We start from the raw sequence: 27,452 nt of genomic DNA on the forward strand, positions 1-27,452 counted from the left end.
CCTGTAGTGCCAGGTGCATGGCTGATTCTTGGTCAGCTTCTTGGTGAGTTTGGGAATTTGGATGTCCTTGTGACAGTTCAAGAATGGGGAAGGGAAAGTGTATCCTGCTGAAATCTGAGTAGAGACAAGGCACTGCTGCTTTTCATGTGAGGTAGTTAAACAGACCCCATGCACGGTGTCAGCTTTGCCTGACTGGAGCTGTAGGAAATGCCAAAGAGCCTTATCTCCACTTAGGTTTCCCCAGAGACTCACTGCTGAGCTACCCCTCTGGCCGAACATGTGCCCCGCTCCGGTTTGACAGAAGAGGCAGCGCTTGCATGCAGTGTGAGTCGTGATGCCCAAGGCGTTACTCAGACCCACGTGATTCAGGCTCCAGGTTACGCTTTTTTCTTTAGCCCCTTTCAGTGTCCTTTGACTCAGAAATCAGACACTACCTCATAGGCTGTGTCAACATGCCTTTGAGACATCCTCTGAGCAACCATGCTGGGCCTGACTGGTGTGAACGGCGGCGTGAGGGGAGAGCTTGGCCAGCACAGTTGTGTTGATCCCATACGCTGAGGTTTGGAGCAGAGCTAAGGAGAACTGGTCACATGAGTGTCTGGGGCTTATATTCACCCAACAGAACGTGCTTTACGGGTGGGCGTTCTCTGCGAGTTGACCTATACAAAGCGAGCAGGTGAGCCAGCTTGCTGCCTCCTTACTCCTGGGGACCCACTGCCAGCGCAATCAGACAAACAGATGGTACCTCCTGAAGAGGGGAAGCAAGGAGATTCAGGCACTGGGTTCAAACGCTGGCTCCTGGGAACAACGGGGAATACACTTGATTCTCACCCCCTTACAAACACCTCCTGGGGAGAATGGGATGGGATTTTAACTCCTGTGGTCCATTTTGAAGTTCTCAAAGCTAAGAATAAATCTCAGTCCATGGTGATCTGCTCCAAGCCTGTTGTGGACACATGCTTTAGGAGTTAGTTTCCTGGCTAGCTGTTTGCCATCTCTTTGTTAGATTTGTAGTGATATCAGGTTGGCTAACCACTACTCAGCTCAGAAGTGAGCAAAAATAATCAGTTAGTGATGAATGAGGATCTGGCTTCAGGCCCCTTGTTGTGGCTCAGCTTTCTGGGCTCCCTGGTTTGCTTCCTGATGCTTGCTTTGGTGCTCCCAGTGCTTCTCATCTCTCAGGATGCTTCTCAAGGTACTGTGGGTCTTTTATTTCCTTTTCTTTCCTTTTCACCCCTTTTCTCTCATTCCATTCTTCTCAAACTCATTCTTTTTCTCCCCCTCCCCATCACATTCTAGAGTATTTCTACTGTTTGGACAGAACACTGGCAGTTTTGGCCCACATTTGGCCCAGACGTTGATAGCACTTCTAGCATCAACTAGCACATAGTGCGGATGGTCCTTGACATTCTCTCAGGCCAGACCTTCCTAGTGGATTAAAAATCATGCAATATCTGCTTTGCATTGCATGCTCAGGGCATAGTACCCCAACCCACAATAAATCTCATGCATAAGGGGATTGTGGAGAGAAGAGAGAAGGGACTAAATAATAGTAAGGGAATGACTTGCACTTGCAAAGGCAAGTGACTGCCTGGCCCCTTTCCATACCCTGCTGCTTACGATGCAAACATTTCCAAAAGAGTCCCCAAGCACACATCTGCCTTTGCAATGCTCGAGAAAGCCTGCATCTTGCAGATAGTCTCTCCAGCTTGGCAGGAGATTGCAATGAGTCATGTTGCAATTACACTGCTTATTAATATTGGAAAAAAACAGTGAAGAAAGGACCCTGGTGATGCATTTCCTCCATGTGACATAACTGGGAATGGCTCAAAGTAATTTTAAGCTGATTTATTTAATCCTGTCTGCTATTTATTTAAATTTTTTTTTTAAGGAAATCCATAGACAAGTCAATCCATTAAACATCACGGCTCAGCTGGCTCCCAACCAGATTTGCTGCTGTCTGTAGAGGAAATAGAAATGACCAAAATAGTAGGGTTTTGAAAGGTAGGAATTTTTGGTAGTGATGAGGACAAATTGAGAAAGCTAACCTGAAATGTCCATGCCTATTAGAATTGAGGATGTGGGGTGCTCTGTAAACTGTGATAGTTCTGCCTTGGGTTATTCTCTGTTCTCAGAAACTTCACAGTGTTTGTATGCATGTTCTGGTGGTTCTGGAGCAGACTGAGATCACAGGAGCTCCTAGCTAATGCACTGGGGATTGCCAGATTAGTGTGGGGGTTTTGTCTGCAGTCCTGAGATCATTGGATCTCAGTGGTAGAAATCCATCCCTCCTCCAGGTTATGCTCCCCGTATTGTGTGCTGCAGCATAAGGTGTACATACACCTTGAGCTTTTCTGCTATGTTTTCATCCTGTTATGGTGCCTTCCCTTAGGGAACTTGGCTCCATGTTCTCTCCAGCAAGGCTGAACATCCCTTGACCCTCCTGCACAGTTTGAAGGCTAACTGTTACTCTCCTGATGCACTCTCAAGCTGTCTTGGAGCAGTTATTTTTTCACCAGCTTGTCACCAAAGGAGAATCTGGCTTTGGAGAGTCAGCGTTAATCAGGGTTTGGTGTCAACCTGAAAGACCATGCTTGGGTGCCTTATTTTAGGCTGGTCTTCCTGAGCTGCTCTGAGTCTCTCTGTGTACTTACCACAAATAATCTGACCCAAAGCAAGGACAGACTTGCACTGGATGGAACTGGGTCCATGCCCTTTAAGTTGTCACGCGTGTTTTTAATGTTTGAGTAGCGAAAGGTGTTGCAACACCTCCACCATGCTGAACGGGGGCCAGTATCTCATGAGGCATCGGTGGCATACTGAGTCATCTCTGCCTTCTCTGTTGTTCCTCTTCTTACCCAGTTCTCTAGTGCCAGTAAAGAAATGGTCAAGAGATCTAGTTAAGATTCAGAAACGCAGTGCTGCGCAGAAAAGTTGGAGTGAAGCTGAAGCAAGCAATTCCCTTTGATATGTAGAAGCAGCAGACAATAGTCAGGATACAAAATTCATAGCTCTAAGATCTTACACTGCTGCAGTGCGTCACCTCACACAGGTTCAACACATACTTCCCTGGCAGGGAGATACCCTTTTCCACTCTTCTGCATGTGTTTGAGGTCTGGTTTTGAAGGCAATCTTTAAAAGCTGATTAAAATTTGATGTGGTTAAAAACTTTCCTACAAATCCAAGACTAACAGAATTCTGATGGAAATGTATTTTTCTGCACAAGCTGTTCCTCCCATCAGTAGCACTGTGTAAATCTTGCAGCCCTGACGCTTGCTTGTGAGAGCTTGAAAAGGAGCTGCTAGAAAAAGTGAAATGGAGGTTTTTTACCGTCAAAACCCAAATGCCCTTTGGGAAAATGTGTCTCAAGTTAAATGCACTGCTGCTGATGGGCACTGCTTAAAGGAAGTGCTGCTCAGAGGTTATCTGCCTCTGTAAGCTCCTGTTGCAAAGGTAGTTTCTAATACAGCTATTCAGTTCACCTGGAACTTCCCCCAGCTGGATACTGAGTCTGGATGAGTGCAGCAGGCAGTGCGGGGATTTCTGAGAAAAACTTTAACAGCGGCGGGTTTGATTTTCTCAGTTTGCTTTGTTTCTCTTTCTCCAGCTCCAAAATGGGGTTGTTCCCCTACAGCTGAACATGTTCCTTTTTTCTTATCTGCTCCCATTAATCTTGCTGTGAGTTGGAAGTTGTGCTGGGACGTTTGTCTGACTCATGCAGGAATGACGCACTGAAGGTGGAGTTGGTGTCTGATGTGAGGCAGGATAGACTTCTGGCTTCCTCTAAGCTCTGCTGATCTGCAAACCTACCTGTGTTTATGTAGTGGCTCTGAATACAGCAAGAAGATCTGAATTGATTTCTTAGCTTCCTGCTTGTAACTGTATATGCGAGATCGTCCTTTGTAAGTCTGCTCCTGGCACCGTTAAAGCAGTGGAAAGTGGGTACCCTTTCACTGAGAGGTGTTATCTGAACCTGGGCAGAAGTAGATGCTCTCCTGCCACAGGCACCTGCTGTGGTTTTGGACAAGTGTGCATTTCATTCCCCATTGGCAGAAATCTGATGTGAAGGCAAACGCTGAGATAGCTTTGAGCATAAGAAATACTGCAAATGCCAATCCCTCCTCGGTCACGTGAGCTGGTCGACTGGAGAGCAGGGTGGAGGAAACAGGACACCGAAGAACAACCGTGGGGTCAAAAAGGAGCAAGTGGCAACGCGTGCCTTCTCCTGGTCCGGCAGGAAGCCAGGAGAGGTGTGCCAGCAATGCTGATCTCTTGGGCCAGGAAATCCTGCAGTTACCTGCTTGGCTGTCTCTGCTCTCACCACATCAGTGTTCACTGCCATCCCAGGCTTTCAGCCATCTCTGATCTTTACTGGAGTTGGAAACTTGTTAAAGAGGAGCTGCGGCTGGAAACCACTGGCAGGATTTAAGGCAGGGCAACGCAGCCTAGCGGGAGTTGTTGCCTGTTGTGTTTAGTGTGGCTAGTTCACATCCAGCAGACCGCGCATTCTCGCTGGGAACGTGACGATGAACGTGTGCGTGACTTTCATGTACTCAAGCCAACGTCTCTGTGACAGGCTGAAACATTTTGTCCCTCTCTCAGGTTGCTAGTATTAAATTAGGAGGGGAGGAGGGAAGAGGAGGAATCTCAGCTAATTGACATTTTCATGAGGCATCGGATTTTTTTCTGTATGGTGCTATACCTATACTCATAACTCTGCTTTACGTCTAACACCTCTGCCATCGCAACGCTTCCTACACGTCTTGCTGCTGCAAAGACCTGGTTTCTGGCCTGTTCTCTGAGCTTTGCTGTCGCACTAAATCCCGGCAAACTTCTCCCATTGCGCCTCTAATTCCCAGTACAATGAAGCAGGACAAAAGATTGGGCCAACGTGAATAGCTGTCTTGGTTTAGTTTGGTTTTTAGTTTTGCTCTGTTGATTTTAGATCCATTGTGCTCCAGCTCTCAGCCTTTAATTCGCCACAGCCAAAATATTGCAGCCCCATGCAAAGCAGGGAGCATAAAAGACTGTGCAAAGAGAACATGGGGGAACTTAACGTGACCTGCAGTTCCCTTCCTTGCTCTTTTGCTCAGGGTTTAGGTGCAGCTTTATTTATTGCTGAGGCACCTAAAGTGCTTTCGGTAACAACGTGCCAGGATCCTGTCGCAAACAAAACCTGCAGCCTGGTGGGTGGGAGTGAGAACACGCAGCCGGAAAGCGACTGACTCCGGGGAAGTTAGCCGGTGGGGCCGGTTAACTGGGCTGCTGGGATGGACAGCACGCCTCGCTTTGGTCCGAGGCGGGATAGTTTCCTGCTTACGCAGGGGGAAGGTGAGCCGCAGCCGCTGCGAGCTCGTGGTGCGTTCAACGGTTATGGTACGGAGCTGAACGCTGCCGGAGCTGCGCTCTGGTTCGGCTGCATGCAGCTTCGCTAACTGGATGAGAAATGGATGTGAAGTTCAGCTTTTTCTTCTGACCTGCATGTGTGTGGGTTTTTTTCTAAGTTTTCTGGTGATAAAGCTTCTCTGGAGAGAGACTTAGAGCTGGTAGATGCTGAAGTTGGGAGGTTATCTGCTTTCAAGGGGGAAGTTAGGCTTCTTTTGCCTTTAATGGTGGGGCATAGAAAGAGGTATGTAATTTAGGTTGGACCATGGATAATACGTTCAGTCCAAGCTTGCATACTTGCAAGCAGCCCTTCAGCAGAGAATTTTCTGACTGATGCAGCAGGGTAGAATGATGCTTTCTCCATACCATAGAGACTCGAGAAAAATGCAGGGGTACTGGTTAGAAATATAATCATCCGTGCTCCTCTTCATGCAGGACTAAGATGTTTCTTGGGGGAACCAGGATCTGTATGGAGCTTCTTGGCTCAGCGCCAGGTTAGGACCATAATTACGTTGCTATTGATTGAAAAATAAGGACTGTAATATATGCAGTTTACACCTACCAAAGGTTGTTGGAAATACGTACACTGGCAGTCTAGACTTGAGAGACCTTCCAGGAGGTGCTTGTACACAATCCCTGCACCAGAAAGCTTGCTCAAGGTATGATGAAATATGGGACACAGGATTTGGTGCGCGTGGCTTTAGGTACCCTTGAATGCCCTGGGGTAAGAGCTGACCAAGTGGGCTCTTCTGCTGACTCCCAGTTGGAGGCATAGAGCAGAGAGAGAAGCTGTAGATGTTCCTTGCTCACACAAGGGACCTGCAAGCTTTTACTTTCTGGCTGTTTAAGAAGCCAAGACCCTCGTGGGGCTGGTGTAGCATGTGCATGGGTCACATATTGTACTCAGGCCAGTCCTAGCCTCACTGCCTGCAGACTGCTGCCCCTTGCAGGGGGTCCCTGGGGTCAGAGGGAGGTGCTGGACAGGAGATGGGGTAGCAAATGAAAGCAAACCCTTTGCTTGTCATAACTTCTGGGACTTGCAGCTGGTGCTGAATTTTAAGGTGTTGCTGACTGATGAGGCTTGGCAGGCATTCAGCCCCCTGCAACACCGCTCACAGAGCAGCGCAGCACGCGGGGCAAGCTCGGGCGCCCTCCAGCCTCATCCTGCTTGCTGGGTCTGTCACGCTGTCGGACCATCACTGGACTTGGCTTTCTTCCCTCCTTGCTTGTGCATCCTTTCCTTCCTTGCACCGTAACGGGCTGGTGCTCCCCTTATGAAGAAGCTGAAAAAACAACCTCCTTGGCATCCTGTGCAGCGTCTGGCATCAGGTGGTGCGTTAAGCTCCCCATACGCTAATTAAACACATTTAAAGAGCTGCTCTGAGATGTGACGACTCGGCAGAGTGTTGTGTGTTCCCTTGGGGACCAGTTGGCTTGCCCCAGGCTGGAGGTGGTCATGACCTTCCCGGGGACAAAACGCTCTCGCTCCCGCTGCGCAGCGGGCTTCAGGCCTGGCGCTTGCAAGCCCTGCTCCCAGGCGCGGGTACAAATTGGGGATTTGCGGATGCAGGAGGAAGGATGGGGGAGCTTTCAGGTTGGTTTCAGGCGGCTGTTGGCCGTATGACTGGTGCCGTCTCCCACGCTGCCTGCTGTTTTAACTGACAGTGTGAAGGTGTGATAGCGTGTGTTTTTGCATGTGTTCTGGAAGGACGTGGCCCTCAGCAAGGAAAACAGCCCTCCTTTTCCCCCATGCTGACTTAAATAAATGTTGCAGAGCCCTGAGGAGCAGGTCCCTATGGGGGAGAGGAGAGCGCCCTGGGTGCCCTGCCTTCGCTTGCCTCTGCCTTCCCCATCTCAGCTGAAGGCTGAAATCTGGTGGCCGTAAAAAGGTCTTGGAAGGATCAGAGGACAAAAGTTGCTGTTATCTATCTTCCAGGTGCTGGAGAACTGAAAAGAGGTCCAGTTAAATTAGTGTGGGAAGACTAATGGTTGGGGGGGGTTATTTTGTTTTGTTTTCTCGCTGCCTTTAAAGCTGGCGGAGGTGGGGGACGCAAGTTTACTTTTCACGCTGTGTTTGTCTGGGGCCCGGCCAGTCTCGCTGCTCTCCGTTCTTGGCTCCGGGGCTGCCTTCCCGTGGTTTTTTTCCCCTCCCCTAGCTGATTTTAAAAGGTTTGGAAGGAGGGAGGGAGAGAGAAATGAAATAAATTCAGGCCTCCTAACGCCTCGGAGAAACCTCGTTGCACACTGCTACGGGATGAGGCTGCATTCAAGTCACAGAGCAGGCAGCCTCCCAGCGAGATGAATAGCCCAGCACCCTCAGCCTGATGTGTGCCCTGGTTTTTAACCATGGTGGGCCTCAACCAGCACGATGGCCACTAGAGGTCCTGGGTGACTTTCTTCTGCTCGGTGCAACTCTCCAATCATTCGTTCCCAGCAGGCTGGAAAGAGAATTAGATAGGGTGGATGCAAGAGCATGGTGGACACCAGTGTGTGGGGATGGAGGTGAAATGGGATGGAGATACTCCCCAGCTCCCTCTTACCTGCGGGGACAGATGCATCTGGGTATGCACGGCCTGAAGCTCGGGGAACCAGACCGCTTGCACGGGTCCTGCTAGGGAGGGTAGTAAGCTGAGAGCGGGGGTGACGTAGAGGGGCCCTGCATACCCCAAAGGGTTGCTGAGCACCAACTGAACTCTGCACTGTCAGCAAAAGCCCTTGGTGGAGTCTCTTTAAGTGACCTGGAGCCCACGCTCTTAGCTCAGGTGTCCTGGGCATGCCAGGAGCACTCCGAGCTCATGGGCTTGCTGGGTGTCACGTCGGCGCCTTCCCGCTGCTTTGTGGGCTAAGCAAGAACGCTTTGGGGAACGTCACGTCCCGGGTCAGCCCGCTTCCTTGGGCGTGATTCAGCCTGCGCCCATGGGTTTCGCGCCGCGCACGCAACACCGTGCTGGCGAGCCGGGCTGGAGAGAGAGGGCAGGACGGCAACGGGGACACGGGCTCGCTTTGGCCGGAAGCCTCCTCCGTCTTGCGCCTCCTGGCAAGCCGCTGGGCTGCAGCGGCGCCCCTCGTCCCAATCCTCCGCGGCCCCGCGGGCTGGGAAGCGGCCAGTGGGACCCCGCTCGCTGCGGGATTACCCGCTTGGCCTCGCTCGCCAGGATGTGCCGCGGCCTCGCCGGGGAATGGCTGACATGTCACGGCTCGTTGCTTCGGAGGGAAGGGTGAAGCCTTTTTTTTTCCTTTCTTTTTTTCTCTCTCTCTTTTTATTTAAGAGGAAAGAGAAAAGCGGGGGCTGCTTTTCCTCTGCGTGCTGCCTCAAAGAAAGAGTCTACTCGGAAGGCGATGAAGCTGGTATCAGATCAGTTCAACCAGAACAAGAGGCAAATTAACCTGACCTAGATCTGGGCAACAGAAGGGACCTACAAATCCCTGGTTTCCGTGGCCTCAAAAATCGGTGCTCTGGAGGCAATGCAGAGAGATATCTTTACTGCTCGCAGAGCCGTAGCTCCATGTTTATAACAACCATCCTATCTTATAATCAACTTCTTGTCCCCGGGGCTGGCCGCAGCCATGCGGAAGAGCAAGCTTTCCTCCGGAGCACGCTGCAGTAACCCGCCAGCGCCGGGCCGCGCTAATAGGAGACACGCCAGCTTGAAATGTTGGCCAGAAGGTTCGCCCCATCCGTCCGTCCGTCCGCCTTGGCCTGGTTATAAAACTGCATTTTCTGCGAGGCTTGTTCTCCTTTCCAGGCTAGTTCCAGTTAATGCTAATAAGCACGATTTTAGCCCGGAGCGGGGAATGCGCCACCCTAAATTTCATCACCTCTTGGAAACCTTCTCGTGGAAATCGGGCTGGGACTAAGATTGGGAAAATCTGTTCAGTAGCTCAGTGGCTCCTTTTCTGGTCTTGCTCTCAGGGTTATGTTTGTATGGAAGACGGGCGAGGGGAGCAGCGACCCCGTGCCAGGCCTGTCGCTGCCATCCTGTGCGCGGTGGAGGGCCCCGCCGCCTGAGCGACGCGCGTGGGGCGCCGAGACGCGGGAGGGAGAGCTGAGGAGGCACCAGGCGTTTATAATCCCTGCCTAGAGGAAGGCTGCAGTCTGCGCATCTCGCACGGAGCCCGGAGGAGCAAAGCGACGCTCATCCTCCAGTAATCTTCGCTGCAAAGGATGCAAAGCGTCTAAAAATTCCCCGAGTGGATCCCTTGGGGCTGTAGTGCTTCACCTCCACGTCCGTCACGTGGCTCTCCCGGGTGCGGGAACCTAGGGTTCAACGTCCGCGCGCCCTTGCCCGGGAGATGGAAACGGCTCCGGCCCTTTTGCTTCCCATAATGTCAATTCTGACAGCAGCTGAGCTCCTGACGGATGGGACCGGCTAATACTCCTCCCCGGCAGCCGGCCCGTTGCCATGGCAATCGCAGGCGCTCTGGGCTCCTGCAGGATATTGCTTTCTTATAACCTCCTCGCTCCATTCGCGCTCGCACAAAGAAAGCAAGCGCTCCAGATTTGCTTTGCGCAGGGATGTGTGGCGCATACCAAACGCCCCGGGCTCTTCTCCGTTCCCTCGCTGCTCCTCCGGAGGCTGGGAACCGCCTCTGGAGCGTGCGGAGAGCCGTGCGCGGAAGCAGCAGCACAAGACAGGCTTCCCGGACTCTTTCTCACGGATGGGTAAACGCCAGGTCTTTGTGGCTGCCTGCTCCTCCTCTTCCTCTGGGTTCTTATTTCCTCCACGTTTTCTCAATTGAGAAATCCAGCCCGTGTGGTTTTTCTGCCTCCCGTCCATAACCCACGTAGCCAGGTTGGGGGACACCTTACCCCTTAACCTCTGTAAAGCTAGAGAGTCTCCAGCCATGCACGCAGGCGGTCCCACCATCGCATGTGAGGTGACTGCTTTTTTCTCACTGCTGTCCTGCACCCTTGGGTGCAGTCACAAGGTCTGGGTGCCTGCTGACGTGCACCCAAGGTGAGAATCCCAAGGCTTGGAAGCATCATTGAGATGGTGCTGGGAGCTGGGCTCCTAGCAGATTAAGGATCTGACCCGTGGGATAGGATGTGGCTCTTAGTGTTTTGGAAGACAACAAGCGTGATTTTAGTTCTGCTCAGCCCAGTGTCTTGCTCCTGTTTTCTGGGGCTGCAGCTGCCGCTGGTGTTTTGAAATCCTGCCTGTGCTGGATACGAGCCCGAGTGCTCGACCGGATGGAAGGCACCTTGAGCAGCGGCGCCTGGTTAGCGGTCGGGGACTGAGCCTGGCCTGTGTTCCTGGCCAGTTCCTGACTTTGTCCGTGTACATGCTACAGCGATGGGCACATTTGTGCAGCCAGGGGGGAAATGGCTTTAATTCAGTGGGCTGGGGCCAGGCCAGAGCCAGAGAGTGGCAGGGCTATGAGGTACCTGCATTGGTCTGTAGTTCTCCTGGCCATGTAATTCCCAACTCGGTGTCCAGCCTTGTAATGGTTTGTGCCCTCATCCCACAAAGCAGCGCAAGCCTGCGGCAGTGTTAACTGGTGCTGATGCTGGCTGAGCTCTTCTGGTGTTTGAGCAAGACGCAAACGAGGCAAGGCTGTGTGAGTAGTGATGCCCCACAAAGAAATGTGGTTGTTCAGCATCCTGAGTCTGCTTCTGCTCATGCTACCCTGGGCAGTTACTGCAATCATCCAAGTAAGGCACTCGCAGTCAGATCCGTGTCTCCCTTTCTGTGGTGTTGGCTGGAGCAAGTGCACCTTTGGAGGATACGCCTTGGGACGGAGCGCGAGAGGGTGATCGTGGCAGCAGGGAATAGAGCAGAGTGGCAATCACACATGGTTGGTTCGTGCTATAAATCAGCCGCGGGCTGATGCAGCCTTGGTCCAGCAGAACGTGTCCTCCTGGTTGTGCTGGTGTGTGTGCTGGATGCTGCAAATAAGTAGCATGAAACAGTTGTGTGCAGAGCAGCGATTTGTCTCCTCAAACCTCCCGAGTGTGTTCCTGCCTTCACCAGCCTGGCTGCTTGCCCAAGGGCCAGCATGCCCTCTGGAAGGGTGAGTTTTGCTTGTCCTTTCCTGGTGCCAGGCTAGAGGATCTGCACCACGAGAGCACCTCAGTGCCTGTCTAGGAGGTGGGAAACAGGCTGCCCTGCTTCCCCAGAGCTTCTGTGTTCAGAGCTGGCCTGTGTTGTGGTTTAGGGGGACCACATGCCTGAATTTAGCCAAGCCTTGTCCTATCCGATGCTCCGCTAATACGTACTGTTCACAAAGCTCGAGGATGGCCCCACGTGCCACGAGCAACCACCTTCTCTGCACCCATGAGAAAATTGTGTGGGCTTTGTTACTCAAGGTAACTTGTGCTGCCGTTATTGCTGCAGGCCCACGCTCTGCCTGGGACGCAGAGCGTACACAGATGCCCAAGCATAATTTACTGTGCTACTAAAAGTGATTCTTTTTCTCAAATTCCTCCTCCTCGAAGGAATCAATTATTAGACTAGTTTCCAAACAGGGAGGCTATGAGAACTGTCTGTGTCCCTCTTCTCATTCCCATGCTGCTGATAAGTTTTGTGTCTCTTTGCCAGTTTTAACCAAATATGATGAGGCTTGGAAATCTCCAAGTATATTATTTACCCAGCTGTGAGAACTTGAGACTCGAATTAGTGCCTTCCCCTATTTGAAGGCTGCAAATTCAGCTGAACCATTTGATTAGACACCAGAGAATCCGTGTAAGTGTGAATTTCAGGAAACCAGACACCATAAGTTCTTCTGCTCAGAGGGTTATTCTACTTTACGTGAAACACCATCAACCTTATTCTAACCTGTATAAGCAGGAGGGAAAATAGGACCAAGTTCTTCCCTCTGCAAGGATCGTCACCAAACTGAGAGCTGCCAGACCTCCTCTCTGCTTCCCACAGATGTGAGCTGAGCCGACTCACAGCCTCCGTTCCCTGTAAGGGGAGGAGAGCTGAAGATGGCAACAAGCTCCTGTCCTTGACGGTATTGTGCAAGTGCCATAGGCTAAAGGAGCTGGACCACGTTCTTCCTGTCCTCTGGGGCAGTGGTGTGGCTCCTTATCACAAAGCTTGTTGTTGTCTTTTCTTTCCTTCCCAGGGGAACTGCAGGTTGGGGCTTAATAATGTTTGTATGCGTAAAAGCTTCCCAGGTGTGTTGGAGCCTCTTGTTTATCAGCTTGCTGGCACTGAAGGTTCATAGGCTCTTTCCAGCCTTTCCCTGCAGCCAGCTCTGCAGCCACAGCAGCTGCTAGGTGTTTCTGCTTTCCCTCGCAGGATTCCTGATGCAGAAAAGGTGTTTGCATGAGAGGGGGAGAGGATATAACTGAGAGATGAGAGTTTGTCTGAAGTGGTGGTATGTTTGGCGAGGTGGTGGTCCAGTTGCAGAGCTCCTCACATCCTGGGCCTCTGGCAAGCCAAGAGGAGAGCGGTTCTTGCATGGCTCCCTGGCAGCTGGAGGCATGGGAGAGCCGAGCTGCTCCCAGGCCACGGCTCTTGCTGGGCGTGGGTGGACTTGTACCTTGTCAGCTGTGTTCCCTTCTAGCCAAGGCTGTTGTTATGGCTTTTGTAAAAAGAAACACAGGCTGTAATCAGAGAGTAACTGCCACTCATGCACTCACTAAATCAGCTCAATTTATCTTCCGCCTGTGCTCCTCGCAGCTGGTGATGGTTGAATCAAGCTGAAATAACACAGCTTGGAGAAACTCTGCCTGGAGTGTGAGGCTGGGCTGCTTGGGGGAGCAGGGCCAGAGACCTGGAAGAGGATGACATCCTGGCAGGGGCTCAGTGGAGCTGCCCTCTTTCCTACCTCTGCATGCCAGGAGCCTCTTTCTCCCTGTAGGGCTTGGGTGTTCCCATCCTACTGGTGGCCTCCAACGCTTGAGCACAGAACCGCCTGCCCTGCGAGCTCAGAGACTGCTGGGGGCTTACTAATCAACTGGAATTACAAAATCTGCATTGCTCTCAATGGCTTAAGATAGATGTACAACAGAAAAAACTAAGGGTTTCTATCTTTCATATTCTTAGGGGTCATGTTTTCAAGTTCTCCACAATCCAAAAAGACGTACTTTACTTTTCTTGTTTGGTAGGGAGGTTTCTTTGATACCTCTAAAGCTAAAATTTCCGTGTAACTGCAGAAGTTGCAGCTTATTGGACCGATGCCCAAGGCTCTGCAAGAATGCGTAAAAAGTCTGCAATGTTGTGCTAGTGGGAAAGGGACGTTCGGGAATGTGTTATATTAAATGCTGATGGGTTAGATGTGGCAATCAGCCCTTTTTGACAGCCCGTCTGCTCCACGTACACCTGGTGCGTTCAGACAGTCAGGGAGGGCTGATGAAATGTGAGCCCAAGGACATTTAGATGAAGATGGACCCAAAATAACTTCAGACTGAGAAGAGTTGGGAAAAAAAAAATGTAATAACTTCCCCAGAAATGCTATATATAGGTAGCATAGACTCATTTGACTTGTTCTGGAAGGAAAAAGCTATTAAATACAGATGCCAGCTCTGCCTCAAAGACCTGAGCTGAAGACTGCTGAGTGGCAGAGTGTCCTGGTCTTGAATACCTCCCCGAACATGCGCCCTGGTCCTTGTCAGGCAGGCTTGGGTGAGCTTGACCATTGCCCAAGCAGACAGGCCTTGTGCAGGACCATAGGGGAACGTGGAGAGGCAGATGATCAAACTGCAGTTTGTTGAAGCCCAAAATTGCTATGCAGTGTAAAATCCTTTCCAACTGATGGGCTGTGCTAGGAAAGCTCTTCTGCTGGGTGCTCATCAGCTGAGAGCAAATACTGGCTGTTTGACAGCAGTCACCAGCCTTCAGAGCTGGTTGCAGTTTGTAGCTGTTTGAACTTCTGCTCTATGTGTTGAGACAACTTTGTTCTGGCCCGTGTTTGAAAAGGTTTTCCACTGCAGGCAGCAAGGCTGCTAGGGTTTCAGTTAGAAAATGTGCTGTTTGAAGAAAGAAAGAAAAATAATCCAGAATAGTTGAAGTGCCTGGTTAGGGCTCAGGATGTAGGGACATTCCCAACACACGTCTCTCTGCTCTATCACACAGGATGACACAGAATTACATAGAGTGACAGAATGGTTGAGGTTGGAAGGGACCTCTGGAGATCAGCTAGTCCAACCCCCCTGCTCAAGCAGGGTCGCCCAAAGCAGGTTGCACAGGATCGTGGTCAGGTGGGTTTTGAGTATCTCCACAGAAGGAGACTCCACAACCTCTCTGGGCAACCTGTGCCAGTGCTCTGTCACCCTCACAGTGAAGTTCTTCCTCATATTCAGAGGGAACGCTGTAAATGTTGACTCCTCATGCAGCTGCCCTGTTACCTCCACTGCTGCTGCAGAGAGCATCTCAGCGTGTTGGGTTTATGGTTATGAAGGGGAGCGAGAAAGCAAAATTGAGATCTCCCTTAAGTAGGAAAGGGGAAAAGCATGCCCTGGTGCTGACTGTGTAAGTTTGGCCTAAGTTCATGTACTCCCTTGTGACTTGCAGAACAAACTTGTTTTTTCCCTTTTTCTCTTTTCTGCCCCATCTCCTCTGCTATTATATGAAATTCATAGATAGGCCCTGCTTTCCCTTCAGCTCTCCTGATGCGCAGGATGTGCAGGATTTGGCTCTGACCTTTCACTCTGGCAATGATTTTGAGCAGGAAGGCTCGCCCTGCGCCTGCCTCCTCGTCGCTTTGTTCCTGTTCACCCTACACTGTCCGTCTCTTTGCAGGTTATCCTGAAGGACCTAGAAGTACTGGCTGAGATCGCTTCTTCTCCTGCAGGTCAGACGGAGGGACACGGCCCCTCTGACGGCCCTGATGCGCGATCGAGCCAGGTGGAGCTCCACGTTCCCGTCAAAGCCAGCCAGCTGAGCTCCTCCGGTAAGTGCCTGCTGTGTTGCATCTCGCTGACAATGATCTAAATTGCAAAGCATGCTCTTGCTTCCGAGTTATTTCATTGCACTTGATGCTAAGTGGCACCTGTCAGATGTGGTCAGGCAGAAAGAAAGGCCTCTCTTGCACTAACAAATCAATATATCAATTCCAGCCCTGCATCGCTTGGGAATTAAGGAGTTTGCCATGAAGCGGGACAGGGAACTGTCTTTATTTTGGTATTCTTTTCTCGGGCTCGTGTCTTACTCCCCATTTGGGGTTTGGTCACAGTAAGAATCTGTTTAGTAGCAGTATATCGCAGAGGCCAGTGGAGGGATACCATTACTGTCCTTTTTTATGAGCGCTTACTCCAATTGCCCTGTCTGCACACAGGATTAGGAGAAAGCAGAGAAGAAGCTACTCCTGCTTCAGGTGTCCCAGGAGTGAAAAGGTCAGAATAACTGAAAATGCTCCTGACCTTGGGTGCTAGTCTCTTCTCGCCTTGTAAAAGTCCTCAGAACACCTAAAGGTGGTTTGGGACAAGATACTGTCTGCAAGCTGTGGTGCCCAAAACGCGGATGCCTCTGCGGAGGGTTTTAGCCTGTGCCTGTGGTGCAGCGTGTTGCCTGTTTGATTCTGCGTGTGCTGGCATGAAGAATAAACCGCTACATTGTGCTAAGCGTCAGGTAAGAGGTGAAGAAAGATGAAGAGGGACGATTCTGTTATCTGGGGATTTAGGGAAAAAAAAAAGAAAAGAAAAAGAAAGTCTTTCATAATCATCCCAGCACATCAGGAATTATTTTCACCTTCTCTTGTCTATGGCTCATCTTTCGCAGTTGGTTGGCTGCTCCTTCTCTGCTGCTGTTTAAGAGCCTCTCTGTTTTACTGTCTAAGCCAGGTCCTCCTGGCCAAAGACAAGTTTCATGTCAGCTTTGGACTAAACTCGGAGCAGAGCCAAGGCTGACTCTCTTCATACCATATGTATCCATGGTGCCTTGCAAAATCACCACTAGCAGTGGAGAGCTTCTAGTCTGCTGCCCTCAGTCCTCCCTGGACTTGCTTTTCTCCAAAGGTCGCAGATACCTTGCTGCTCCCTGGGCTTGAAACAGTCTGTATTGGAAACCTGCTCAGGTTTTGAGACTCCCGTGGGCTGTTTTGTGCAAATCTACCTGACTCGCACTTGCCCGCTCGTATCAGTAGCCGGGCTGGCCTTTCTGATGGAGGGCCGGGCGTTGCGGTTCTGGCAGCCTAACGAAGCACTCTGCAAGTGTTATTGATCCTTCTGGTGTCAGAAGTCAGACGGTGTGGGTGGAGCAGCTCTTGCTGCGCTGGCCAAACAGCTGAAGAGCTGCAGTTTAGCTCATGCTGATGGCTGTCTGAGGTTTCCTTCCTTGTGGATTATCTAAAAATAGCATGCTGGATGGCGTATATTCTAACGGCTGCCGTGGCCCCTTTTAGCTATCTGGAAGAGCAACTTGGCTTCAGTTATTCAAGTGTAATGTTGGAAAAGAATCTGGTGCTCTCCACATTTAGCAGATCTGCTGTAGCCAGGGCTCCATTTGCCCCAGAAATGGCTGAAATGCCACGCGGGTTGTAATATGCTCTCACTTTGTCACCCTGTTTCCTCTTTGTTGTAGCACATTGGAAAATTGATTTTTTTTTTTCTTTGAAAGTTATTTGGGGCTGAACTTTGCAAAATTACTGGCTTATACCCAAAAGTAGATGCTTTTGGGGAGGGGAAAATGAGCCAGTTACATTCATTTGCCTTGGACTTTCATAAGGGAGGAATATGGCCCCTCTCCCGTCTGACTCTGACCACCCAGGTTTCACGCTCATCAGGTCTGGTGACTGAATGCTGGCTGCTTGGCTTCGGTTCTTGGAGGAGTAAGGGGTCATGGCTAGGCTAGGACCCTCCTGAATTCCAGCTAGAAGAGTGGAGGCTCTTGAAGAGCGCGGTTTTTGTTCTGTGGGGATTTTGGTTGGGGTTTCTTTTGTTTGTTTTTTTGTTTTTCTTTTTTTCGGTGAGAGTGTGGCTAATAGAAATTCCTATGTCTGTGCATGTTCCCAGGGTAATGAGGTACTGTTAGAAAGAGCGAATGCAAACTCTGCCCTGCAGACCAAGGAGTACATGAGTATGGCCTTTCCCAGGGAGAGAAGAGGTGCCCGAGGCCCTGATATCCAGGACCACCAAAGAGGAGGTGTAGCCTGCAAGGAGCTGAGTAGTTGTGCTGCTCAACCAGTGCAAGAGTGACTGGATTTGTATAGGGACAGTGCAAGAATATTCCCCAAGCAAACCTCTCTGTGCAGCTGGGCAGTGCACTTTGAGTAGTTCTTAGAGTATTTCTGTAGTACTCTCAGAAGCAGGATGCGATCACACCCTTAGCTTTGGAAGGGAGGGAAGGTTGCATGGTACCAGTGCGTCTCCCCAAGGTTAAATTGTCGCTTCATCGCGCTTTTGACCGACGGGCCATCGGAGTTGTCAGCGGGAGGAGAGATGATTACGCTGGCCGGGTAATCTCAGGTCTGCTCCTCACCTAGACGGGAGGCCTGTGCGAGTGCGGTGGTGGTGGTGTACGTAATGAACGTGGACACGCTTTCGAACACTTGAGCTCGCAGCAGGTTTTCATCGTGCGCTCACCATCGCGGCTCGTACTCCAAGCTCTGCCACCCAAGGCAAGCAAGGAGGGCAACGGAGGAGGTGGAAGGGGCCCATGCCGTGTTGTGGTCTTCCCCCCACTTCCGCTCGGGCTGTTTTTTTTCCCTCAGGATGTGTTTATGCAGTTGTTTCCCTGCTATTGAGTTTGGTTTCCTTCAGACGTTCGTTGATTAGTCAGGAAAGCGGTGTCCCACTTCCGCGGCTTGTTCCCAGCTCGCGTTTTTATTTAGCTGCTTTGTTGCGCCGTTACGTAAGGTTAGCTGCCCTCCGACAGCTTCTGCGAACACAATGGGCCGTGGAGACTCGAGGAGCCTGGGCCGGGCGGTGCGTATGCGCCCCAGCCTCCCTGCCGCCTGGAAGAAGACCTGCTCTAGCTGCCTCTGAGGAGAGTGGGTGATTTCTCACCTTGGCCAGCTAAATGTGACGTGCTCCATGAGTCTGCGCTCCGTTACCTTCTGCCTGCCTTTCCCAGGGCTCTGTGGAGACCTAGCTAGAGAAAACTAGAATCAAACTCATGTTTCTGATGCTAAAAGGAGTTGCGTACTTACAGTACAACATGTTGACGGGCTCTGGTCGTGGCAACTTCTTACACTTCACATCTGAAGTGTCTAAACTGTTCTTGGGGCATCCGCTTGTTCTTGCTGGCCTTAGCAGCCTACCTGTGATGAGGAGATAGATGGCTGGCAGTGCACCAGGTATCTTGCTTTAGGGACTGGAGCCAAAACCTAGGGGAAAGCTCCAAACTGAGAATGTCACAGGATTGCTGATATGTCTTGATCTGGATCTTTGGGATGCAGTTTTCTTGGCACGGTAACTGATGGCTTCCCTGCAGGAAAGAAGGATACAGACTCAGCAAGTGCTGCTTGCACACCCGGCCCAGCTGCAAGGATTGCTTCCTTGGGAGCCAGGAGAGGAAGCTTTATAAGATAGTAGAGCGCTGCACCTGATACTGAAATACCACGTGGCAGATGAAACAAGCCCTCTCACCAAATGCTCTTTGTCCCCACTCAAAACAAGCACCATGGTCTCCTGAGTCAGGGCAGTAAATCCAGAATTGCCCCAGAGTGGCAAGCAGGTCCCGTGATGCTCACTTGTAAGACCTGCATGAGAGACGCTGGGTCTGTGCCTGGGGAGCAGTGTGGGAGGGCTGCCCACACCTCTTTGGGGTGATGGTACCAGCACCCATCTGGTTTGCACGAAGAGGTTCCCCACAGGAACACCCTGATGGGAATCCTGCTTTATCTGGGAGTGTTTTGTCAGCCATGCAGAATTCACGGAACAAGTAGCCAACGAGTGGCCCGTGAGAGGTTATCATCATGGTTAACATAAGTGTGAGCCCTCCAGTGTAGGTTCCAGCTCTGTTCTGCGTGGGAGGAGAGAGCCCCCCTCCAAAAGGATGCCCGCACCATCTGCTGCCACATCTACAGTTGACTCCTTTGCACACATCTCTTCCTGCCTGCCTGCAGAGCTTTGAAAGGAGAAGTAGTTACGGCCCTTTGTTTTGCAGGAGGCACTTTCCTCTCAAGCCTGCTCCAGTCTCTGCTGCCTGGCTTCCTGCCGGAGGTCTCGGGGACAATGGTGTACCCTCTGACCATTTGGCAGTATAGGATGTTTACTGGGAGGCTGAATCGATGTGTGGGTGTGCTAATGTGCTCTAGGTCATTGCTTTCAACCAGTAGTCCATGGACATCCCAGGGGTCCAAGGACTGCTCCTCAGGAGCCTGCTAAAAGTGACTGAGAAATTCGGTCTGTTGAGTTTAAACTTGTTTTATGCCCCCTGGAAAACTTACAGGACTCCAGAGCCTGGAAAAAAAAACTTGAGAATTGCTGTTATAGGGGTTTCCCATGCACATTTTTTGAGGGATTCAGTTCCTAGTGAGCCAAAACACTCACTTCAACTTCTCCGTCACCCAGCTTCTAAATCTGTGTAATTCATATATCTGTGGAGGTGGCAGTGTAGGGCAAAGTCTCACCTCCAGAGAGTTTGGAAAACGTTAGGTTAGCATCTGAAAACACTGGGCAAGAGTCTGTAGGCTGTTGAAGGTCCATTAAGGGTAGCAAAGAGGAGCTGGCCTGTTGTCAGTTGGCTTAGATTTGCCGAACTTAAGGTATCTAATGACAGGGAAAAATTTTTAGAGGGTCTGCAGATTTCGCAGTTGAAAACTATTGGCTTGACTACTTCCATGTGAGGAAGGCTCTGGAAGAATCCTAGCAGCATTAAAGTCTGGCACGGAGCAGGCTGCAGATGCTATCTGGACCTTGCAAAGCCCCTTTCTCTGTTGGCTGTTGCAGCCTGGGAAGTTTCTGAACAGGGCCGATCTGATTGAAATTGGGCTTGGGTCTCAGAAATCCTTGTGCAACACCAGGAGGTGTTATTAAATGTTACATCCTGCTATTTCCAGGTGCTGGTTTAATCAAGTCATGATGAAAAGGGTGCTGCTTGTACTGCAGGGCTTCACCTGCTGTGGACAAGGTGGAGGAGAAGACCCCCAACAGTGAGGGGTTTCTGTGCAACGTGGAGGACAGAGAAGGGGATTAAGAGGTCACAGCATCTGGCAGTGCTGTCTGATAGTGTTGGAACAGCATTGATAGGATGCTATGGAAAACCCCAGGAGATACAGCTGCCTGGATAGCAGCTGGAATGTGTCTGGTGTGCCTTCAGGCTTAGACCTCGAGGCTGACTGCAACAGCAGGAGATGCTAGTCGTATAGATGAGATACCCGTGACTTCCAGGCAAACACCCTGTATGCAGTTGTTTTGCTGGACTGCCTCAGTTTCCCCAGATACAGCATAGAATTTGGAGGTGCGAGGAGGAATAAGGTGAAGGCTTCACAATTAAACTAGCAAAATAAACATTGGGAGTAAAGTGTTGAGAAACTCTCTTATTTACTTTTGTGGAGCAGGGGAGATGAAAGTTTGGCATAGAGCTCAAAAGGGCAGGAAGGGATTTTCCCTCAGGTGCAGACCAGTGACCTTGTTTCCATTTTTTCTTGATTGCAGTGTGGATCAGAAATACTCCAAAAAAGTCCATTGCTTCTCATTCCTGCGTGCAGGCTGGTTGTCTTTCACGTGCTTCACCTTTCTATGTAGAGCTGCAGAATTCAGCATCCCTTCTCTGGTCCTTCCTATACTACAGCGATACGAGCCTTGGCTCACCTTAAGCTCGCCACCAAACTTAACCGCTAGCCTCTCTGCAACCTTGCTGGCCATTTTCTTCATCTGTTTGAGCTATGCGCTCTACTGCACTCTTGCTTATTGATTTACCTTGATAAAGAAAAATGGCCAAGTGATGGACCCAGATGGGGACCTTCCTAGGTAAGATAAGCGCTGTCATTGCCTACTATCTAGATTCGAGGCATGGGCAGGTGGAGTCCCTGCTTGTCACCCCTGGACTGGGAGATCCAGAGGATCAGCACAGCAAAAGCCATTAAAATACATCCATGTCTTTCCTTGTTCTGACCTCCGGTCCAGGGAAAACCCTGTTCTCGCTCTTGGCCACAATGCATTCGGACGGGAAGATCTCCCCCTGCACGCTGCTTCCTCCCCTCGAGCTGCAGGAGATGTAGCTGTTGAGGTCTGATGTCACCAGGTGACTGCGAGGTCATGTTTTTTGCTGGCCCAAGAACTTCCTGATGCTCTCACTGGGGAAGGTAATGCGCTCACCAGGCTGCTGCGGCGGGGTCCAGGTGATGAGTGGGGAGGAAGCCAGCGCGTTGTACTCCGGAGACGAGGTCTGGTAGCCACTTCAGCATGAAATGTGGCAAAATAAAGTGCAAGGCTTGGGGGAATTGCAGCAGCTGTTCAGCGGGGGCTTAGGGCTGGAAGAAGGTTTTGCATGGATCTTGCTGAAAGCAGAACTACTTCTGTCCTAGGGACGGTGGCAAACCTCTTGCAATGCCCGAGGCAAGGCCCCTCTGCAAGCCTCGGGAGGGCCTGGGCCCCTGGAGCCACTGTGTCTCTAAGCTGTCCTGGCAAGCGAGGCTGTACAGCACCCCTGCCCGTTTTTGGGTCTGCCCTTTGTGCCTCCAGCAGCGTGGCTGTGACGTTGAGATCTCAGCAATTGCAAACCGTGGCTGTTTAGCAAGGCTTTTAACTGACCCATAACCTCTCTGCTCCCCAGGGCAGCCAGGAGCAACGGGGAGAAGCGTCTGTGTGCCCAGGCAGCCCTGTCTGCGTAGGGAGCAATGCGTGTGCTGCAAAAACAGGCTGAGCACAACTCCTGAGCTTGTGCACAGTCAGTAGTTTTAGTGGGTTTATTTCCTCAGTAGCATCCTGCGATGTACAGAGCGGAGAGCTGACATTTCTCGGAGCCCAGCTGAGCTGCCGACATGTTTGCATCTGTTTCTAACTATGACTTGCACTGGGTTTTTTGGTTTTGTCTTTTTTATTTTTTTTTACGGTTCTATTTTTATCCTGCTCTGTGAGGTTTCTCTGCGTCGTATTTGCAAAAGCTGAAATTCAAAACATCCTGGGGAAGGCTGCTGGGGGAGACGTTCTGCAGATTCTCATGTCTCCACATTGGGTTTCACTTAGCAACATCTGTCGGCGCTGACTCCCACGCCGGTGACGGCACTGGAGCGGGGCTCTGCGTGCATTAAACGCTCCCGACCAGGTCTGTCTCCTGGAATATTTGGACCGGCTGCTTATGGAGGAGCCAAAGGAGTTTCTTCTCAGGGCTGTACTGGAAGTGTGAGGCCCTGGAGAAGGTGCTTGGAGAGGAAAGATGTTTGGTGTGAGCAGGGGAACGAGTGATCTCGAGCTACAGGTTCCCTGTGCGACATTGCACAAGTCGCTTAATCTCTCCCCGGTAGCGATGAGGATGAAGGCGCTTCATCGCTTTACAGAGGGCTTGCAGGTAGATGCAGTAAGGATTGCACGGTACCCGAGCAGAGCTGTGGCAGGAGGATCACCGAGGATGGAGGTACTGCCCTTCCAGGCTCTTCGTGACACCGTAGACGTGGTATCCGCTCTGCTCTGGCCTTCACGCAGACCGTGTGCGGGTGCCTTTGGCTTCCTCGTTCCCCGTACCGGGAAGAACGGCCAAGCTCTTAATTTCACTGATCTCCTCCTCCCCGCCTGCTCTCAGCTCAGAGCAAGCTTGTGTGTAGCTTCGTAAAGCCAGAGCTACCTAATCCCCGGCAGCACCTAATCCGGTTCCTCAGATCACGGCGCCGTTCCTCGGGGCGGGCGCCGGGCTGGAATCCGCTCCCCTCGAGGCCGGTCGCGAGGACGGCTGCCTCCCGCGCACGTCCCCGCTGCGGACCTGCCTTCGCGCCCCCGCTGCCCTCCCTCGCCCGTCTGCCGCCCGCGCCGAGGGCAGGGCCGGGGCTGCTCGGCCGGGGCGCCCGCCCGCCGTTGCGCCCTGCCCTAACGAACGGGAGCTGGGGAGCCCCGCGTCCGGAGCGTTTGGGCAGCTCCGATCCTGGCTAACCGGACTTCTCCCCGCAGCGCCCCTGTTCTCGAGTTCTGGTTTGCACTGAAATTGCTTCAATTGTGGATTGAGGTAAATCACTTTAGCTCAACCGCTGCAAGTGCCCCTGTGGATATTCTTTAAACAGCTTATACAGATTTAGCTCGCTTCAGAAAGGAATCAATTTTCGCCAAATCTCATTTAAATTTGTTTTTTAATGGCATTAAGCAAGTCCACACCAGTTTTAATTAAGACCAGCCTGCAACCAATTAGGGTTAAATTAGTGGAACTTGTGTGTTCGGCAGTGGTGAACACTGGTGTTTAGTGAGCAAGGGGAAAGCAGAAAAGGCCAAGTAAACGTCTGGTTCTGCCGGGGCTCTCCCGGAGCGATCCGGGGACACTTCTGCGGCCATCGCAGCTTTTGAGACTGCTCAGTGCATCAAGCCGGCGGATCGTCTGGATGTTCCAGGCGGCTGTACAATATATATTTATAAGGGCCTTAATATAGGTTCCTAATTGCCTGTCTCTCTTGATTTACAACGCGGCCACCTGAGCGATCGGAGCGCACCAGCGGCGGGAAGCACAGGTGAGCGCGGGGAGCTGCGCGAGACCTCAGCAGGCGAGGGAGATGCACGGCGGGCTGCGCTGGAGCTGGCGTCCGGGGGTGGGGGGGAGCTGGGGCTGGCCCCGGGCGGTTCAAAAAACGCGTTCGGGTTTCTGGCTCTACCCTAGGCTGTGACGCTTGGAAAAGGATTTATCAGCCCTGCCTCCTGGGATGTAGGATGATGCTGTTGTTAGTTAGGAGGTATCTTGGGGCCATCACGTGGAAAGGAATGAGGATCCAGGTTCGAGGCAGGGTGCAAAGACTAATTTGTGATAGAGCAGTTGCTGCTGCTGCAGTTCCCACGTGCCTTTCGAGGGCTGTTTCTCTTGCGGGCAGCTAGAAGGGGAGAGGAGCGTTAGAGAAACCTGGCGGTGTCCTTTGCCGCAGTCATGCAGCGACCTGGCAGGCTGCATTGCTGCAAGCAGCTGTGACCAGGAGAGACAGAAAGGTGAGCTCCAAGGCTCTGGTGGGCCAGGGCTCTGGGAGAGCAGCAGCTCCGTTCTGCTCCTGAGTCTTAACCTTCAGGTCTTAGGGAGACGAGCCCTTTCAAGGGGGAGGTGTGCTTTCTGTAGGCTTTGCATTCAGTTGGAAAAGGCTTTGTCTTCTGCTGAACCTCCTTTTTTCCTTCCTTGCAGCTATTACTAGTTTGGCCTCGTTCGGTGTATATTCAGCGGTTGCTTTCTGCCATAGCATTTGTGAACTCCTTGGCCCATGAGTTCAGTTTTTAGCCTTTTAAAATCATGTTAGGGAAAGCAGAGAAAAATTGTTTGGGATGTGTTTGTGTAGCTACCCTGGAGACTGACAGCTCGGCTGAGAGGAAGAAGTCGGGACCACACGCCGTGCCTATCCTTGGTATCGCTGCTCTGATGTTCCTGGGGGCCAAACATTTTCATTTGTTCCTGTTACAGCTGATATGTCGGGTTGACTTTGTCATTCCTCTGAGCAGGGATCTTTCTTCTCCCGGCTCACTCCTCCATGCCAATTAAAAAAAAAAAACAAAAAAAAACAGAGCTGTGGCGTTTCATCAGCCCTGCTTGTGGTATGGTATGTTAGCAGCCGATCTGGCAGGTTATAAATCTGCAAAGTCGCACTTTAGGGGAAGGGGGGAGGTGCAAACTTCAATTAATTAAGCCACAGTTTTCTTAACACTTCTCTCTGCTTGTCTCTCATGCTTCGTAGAAATGCTCCAAAGCTGATCCTGCAGTTCTGCCGTGCTAGCGTGTGCAGCAATCCCGCTGCGCGGTAACCCGCGGGGCCACAGGCTGAGCAGCACCAGGGCTCTACTCCGAACCGAGGGACGTGGCTGGGCTGCAAGGTCCATGGAGAGGTTACATGATGGAGAACAGGGTGTGAGCCTGTTCCTAGATGTCCTGTAAATCCAGGGCGGATGGGTTATTGAGCAAACGGGAAGTTTGGGGGGTTGGGAGCCTTTGCAAGAGAAACATCTTGCACAGCAGCATCTTTAGAGAATTGTTGTCCAGTGCCTTTTGATCTCAAGCTGACGTGCAGATGCAGTCCAGCAAGCTGCAAGCTGCCCTGGCTCCCTTCCCTGAGGTCCTGCGTGACGTCTCTGTAGGGCAGCGGGTGAGTGAGCCGCAGTGCGTAGAGGCTGCTGCAGGACCCGATGCCGGAGCCCCCTGAGTCACCCGCGTGCAGCTCGCAGGAACGGGGGAAAAGGGGCAGGGGAAGATGGGCTGAGCCAGCCCTGGGAGCTTGGGAGTGGGTGAGCCTCTGCTGCACTTAGGCGAGATCACACACGGCCAGCGTGGTGAAGCTCCCCAACATCTGCCTCCTGGAAACCCTCTTCCAGGGGAGCCTGGAGACCCAGCTGAGCTCACCTTTCATTGCCACCAAAGTGAGTCTTCATGTTTAAAGGTAGCAGTTCCCATAAGAAAGTCTAATGATGGCTGCAGATAACGCTTGACTGCCTTGAGTGGCTCTCGGGAGCACTAGCAAGGTGGACTGCTCCACCAGGGTGCTGCTCGGAAACTCAGGGCACGCTCTGGTGGAAGTGTTCCTTAGGGATGCACGTAGCCGCTTGCGTGTTAGGTAGGCAAGAAAGCCGAGGCTTGCTGAAGAAATGAGGATGCGTGTTCCCTTCTGAATTCGATCTCAGTGTTCCCAGAGGCGAAGGATGAGAGAAGTTCCCTGAGGCATGCAGACCTCAACATCAGGCTTTCTTCTGCTGAGCAAACAGGGCTAAGTCTTCTACGTGTTGTTGCCATCTCTGTATCCAGGTCCCCCTGCTCCCAGTTCCCGCACCCCCTGGCCAGTTTTCTCCAAACTGAGCAGGAGGGTAGTAGGTGGTAGCCTGCCAGGGGAAGGGATGTTGCTTTTCAGGAGCCACTGCTGATGAAGAAGCATGGACAAAAGCACTTAACTACCTTAGTAGCTGCCTTTGATACTTGCTTCCACGTACCGCTTTAATTCTCGTTTCTGGGCTACTTACCACAGCAAATTGCTTATTAAATCCATTGCTTCTGCCTGTTAGTAGCACAGGCTGTGTCTGCTTCCCCTGCTCCGTCCCCAGGAGTGATCTGCATTTGATGTGCATACCCAGAAAGTGCTGGCAAACTGCACCCAGCTGGGGTTCAAAGGAAGAAGGAGACGGAGTCAGAGCCTGGAGTTGGATAATCCTGCAGATTGCAGCCTGGAGCTGATCTCAAAGGTGATTCTGGCTTTTGGATAGCCGGTTGCTGTAAAGGGCCCTTCCGAGTCTCCGGTGTGAGATGTGGGAGATGGCACCACCCCAGAGGGCTGATCTGACGGTGCTCCCGGCTCAGCCGCTGCCAGTCTCATGCCTGCATGCTTTGCAGAAGTCTTCTGGCTTTGTCCTGTGCACGTCACTGCTGGTGCCCTTGTGACAGAAGAGGCCCCTTTGGATAGAAGAAATTGCTGCCTCTGCCTGTTCTTTACTTGGGATCCGTTTAAAATGTGCTATATTTTTGACTTTCAATAGGCATCACTGGAAATCATGCAAGAAGGCAGTAAGAAATACAGCTTGCTTTGCCATCGAGTGAGAGTTAATCCAGATCCGCTTTGAGAACTAGGCAGGAGGGCTGCTAGCTGTGCTGCTGCTAGGAGAGATCAGCCCCCGCAGCAGAGCAGTCCTTGGAGCTCCGAGGGTCCAACAGCCGGATCAGAGACATGACTGTCGGAGTCCTGAGCAGGGAGAAACCTCAAGACCTTCCCCTGGACGGCTTCACGGTTGGGCCTTAATATCTGATCGGGGTGATGGTGTGATGTCCTTCCTGCCTGCTGCTAGCTTTTGGGTTTTGATGCAGCTCTGGGTTGGATGCCTTGGCGTTACTTAAAGAAACAATCAAGAAATACCAACTTCTCCAGCTTTAAAAGCAGGCGTCCATCTGCTGTTCATCTCCCCCTTCCCTCCCTGCACAGCAGAAAGACAAACAGCGCTTGCTTTTGAGGCTCTGCCCATTTTACAGATTGGGAGATGCAAACCAGAGCTGTAAACCGCACTGGGTAACGTACAGAAACTGCAGCTTGCAGAGCGCCGTGGTTTAAAAGCAGAGCTGCTGCGTGTGGCGTTGTCTGGACTGTTTCTA

The 27,452-nt window shown here is 51.6% G+C and overlaps 1 protein-coding gene across 3 annotated transcripts in view; it reads left to right on the forward strand.

The window, feature by feature from the left end:
• VAC14 (VAC14 component of PIKFYVE complex) overlaps positions 1-27,452 on the forward strand; it is a 101,424-nt gene that overhangs the window by 25,810 nt on the left and 48,162 nt on the right. For all 3 annotated transcript variants that reach the window (XM_062586645.1, XM_062586647.1, XM_062586648.1), the window contains exon 13: positions 15,075-15,225. In XM_062586645.1, the coding sequence (XP_062442629.1) occupies positions 15,075-15,225 (151 nt within the window). The remainder of the gene's footprint in view (positions 1-15,074; positions 15,226-27,452) is intronic.

The sequence above is a fragment of the Rhea pennata genome, chromosome 13 (assembly GCF_028389875.1).
Source record: "Rhea pennata isolate bPtePen1 chromosome 13, bPtePen1.pri, whole genome shotgun sequence".
NCBI lineage: Eukaryota > Metazoa > Chordata > Aves > Rheiformes > Rheidae > Rhea > Rhea pennata.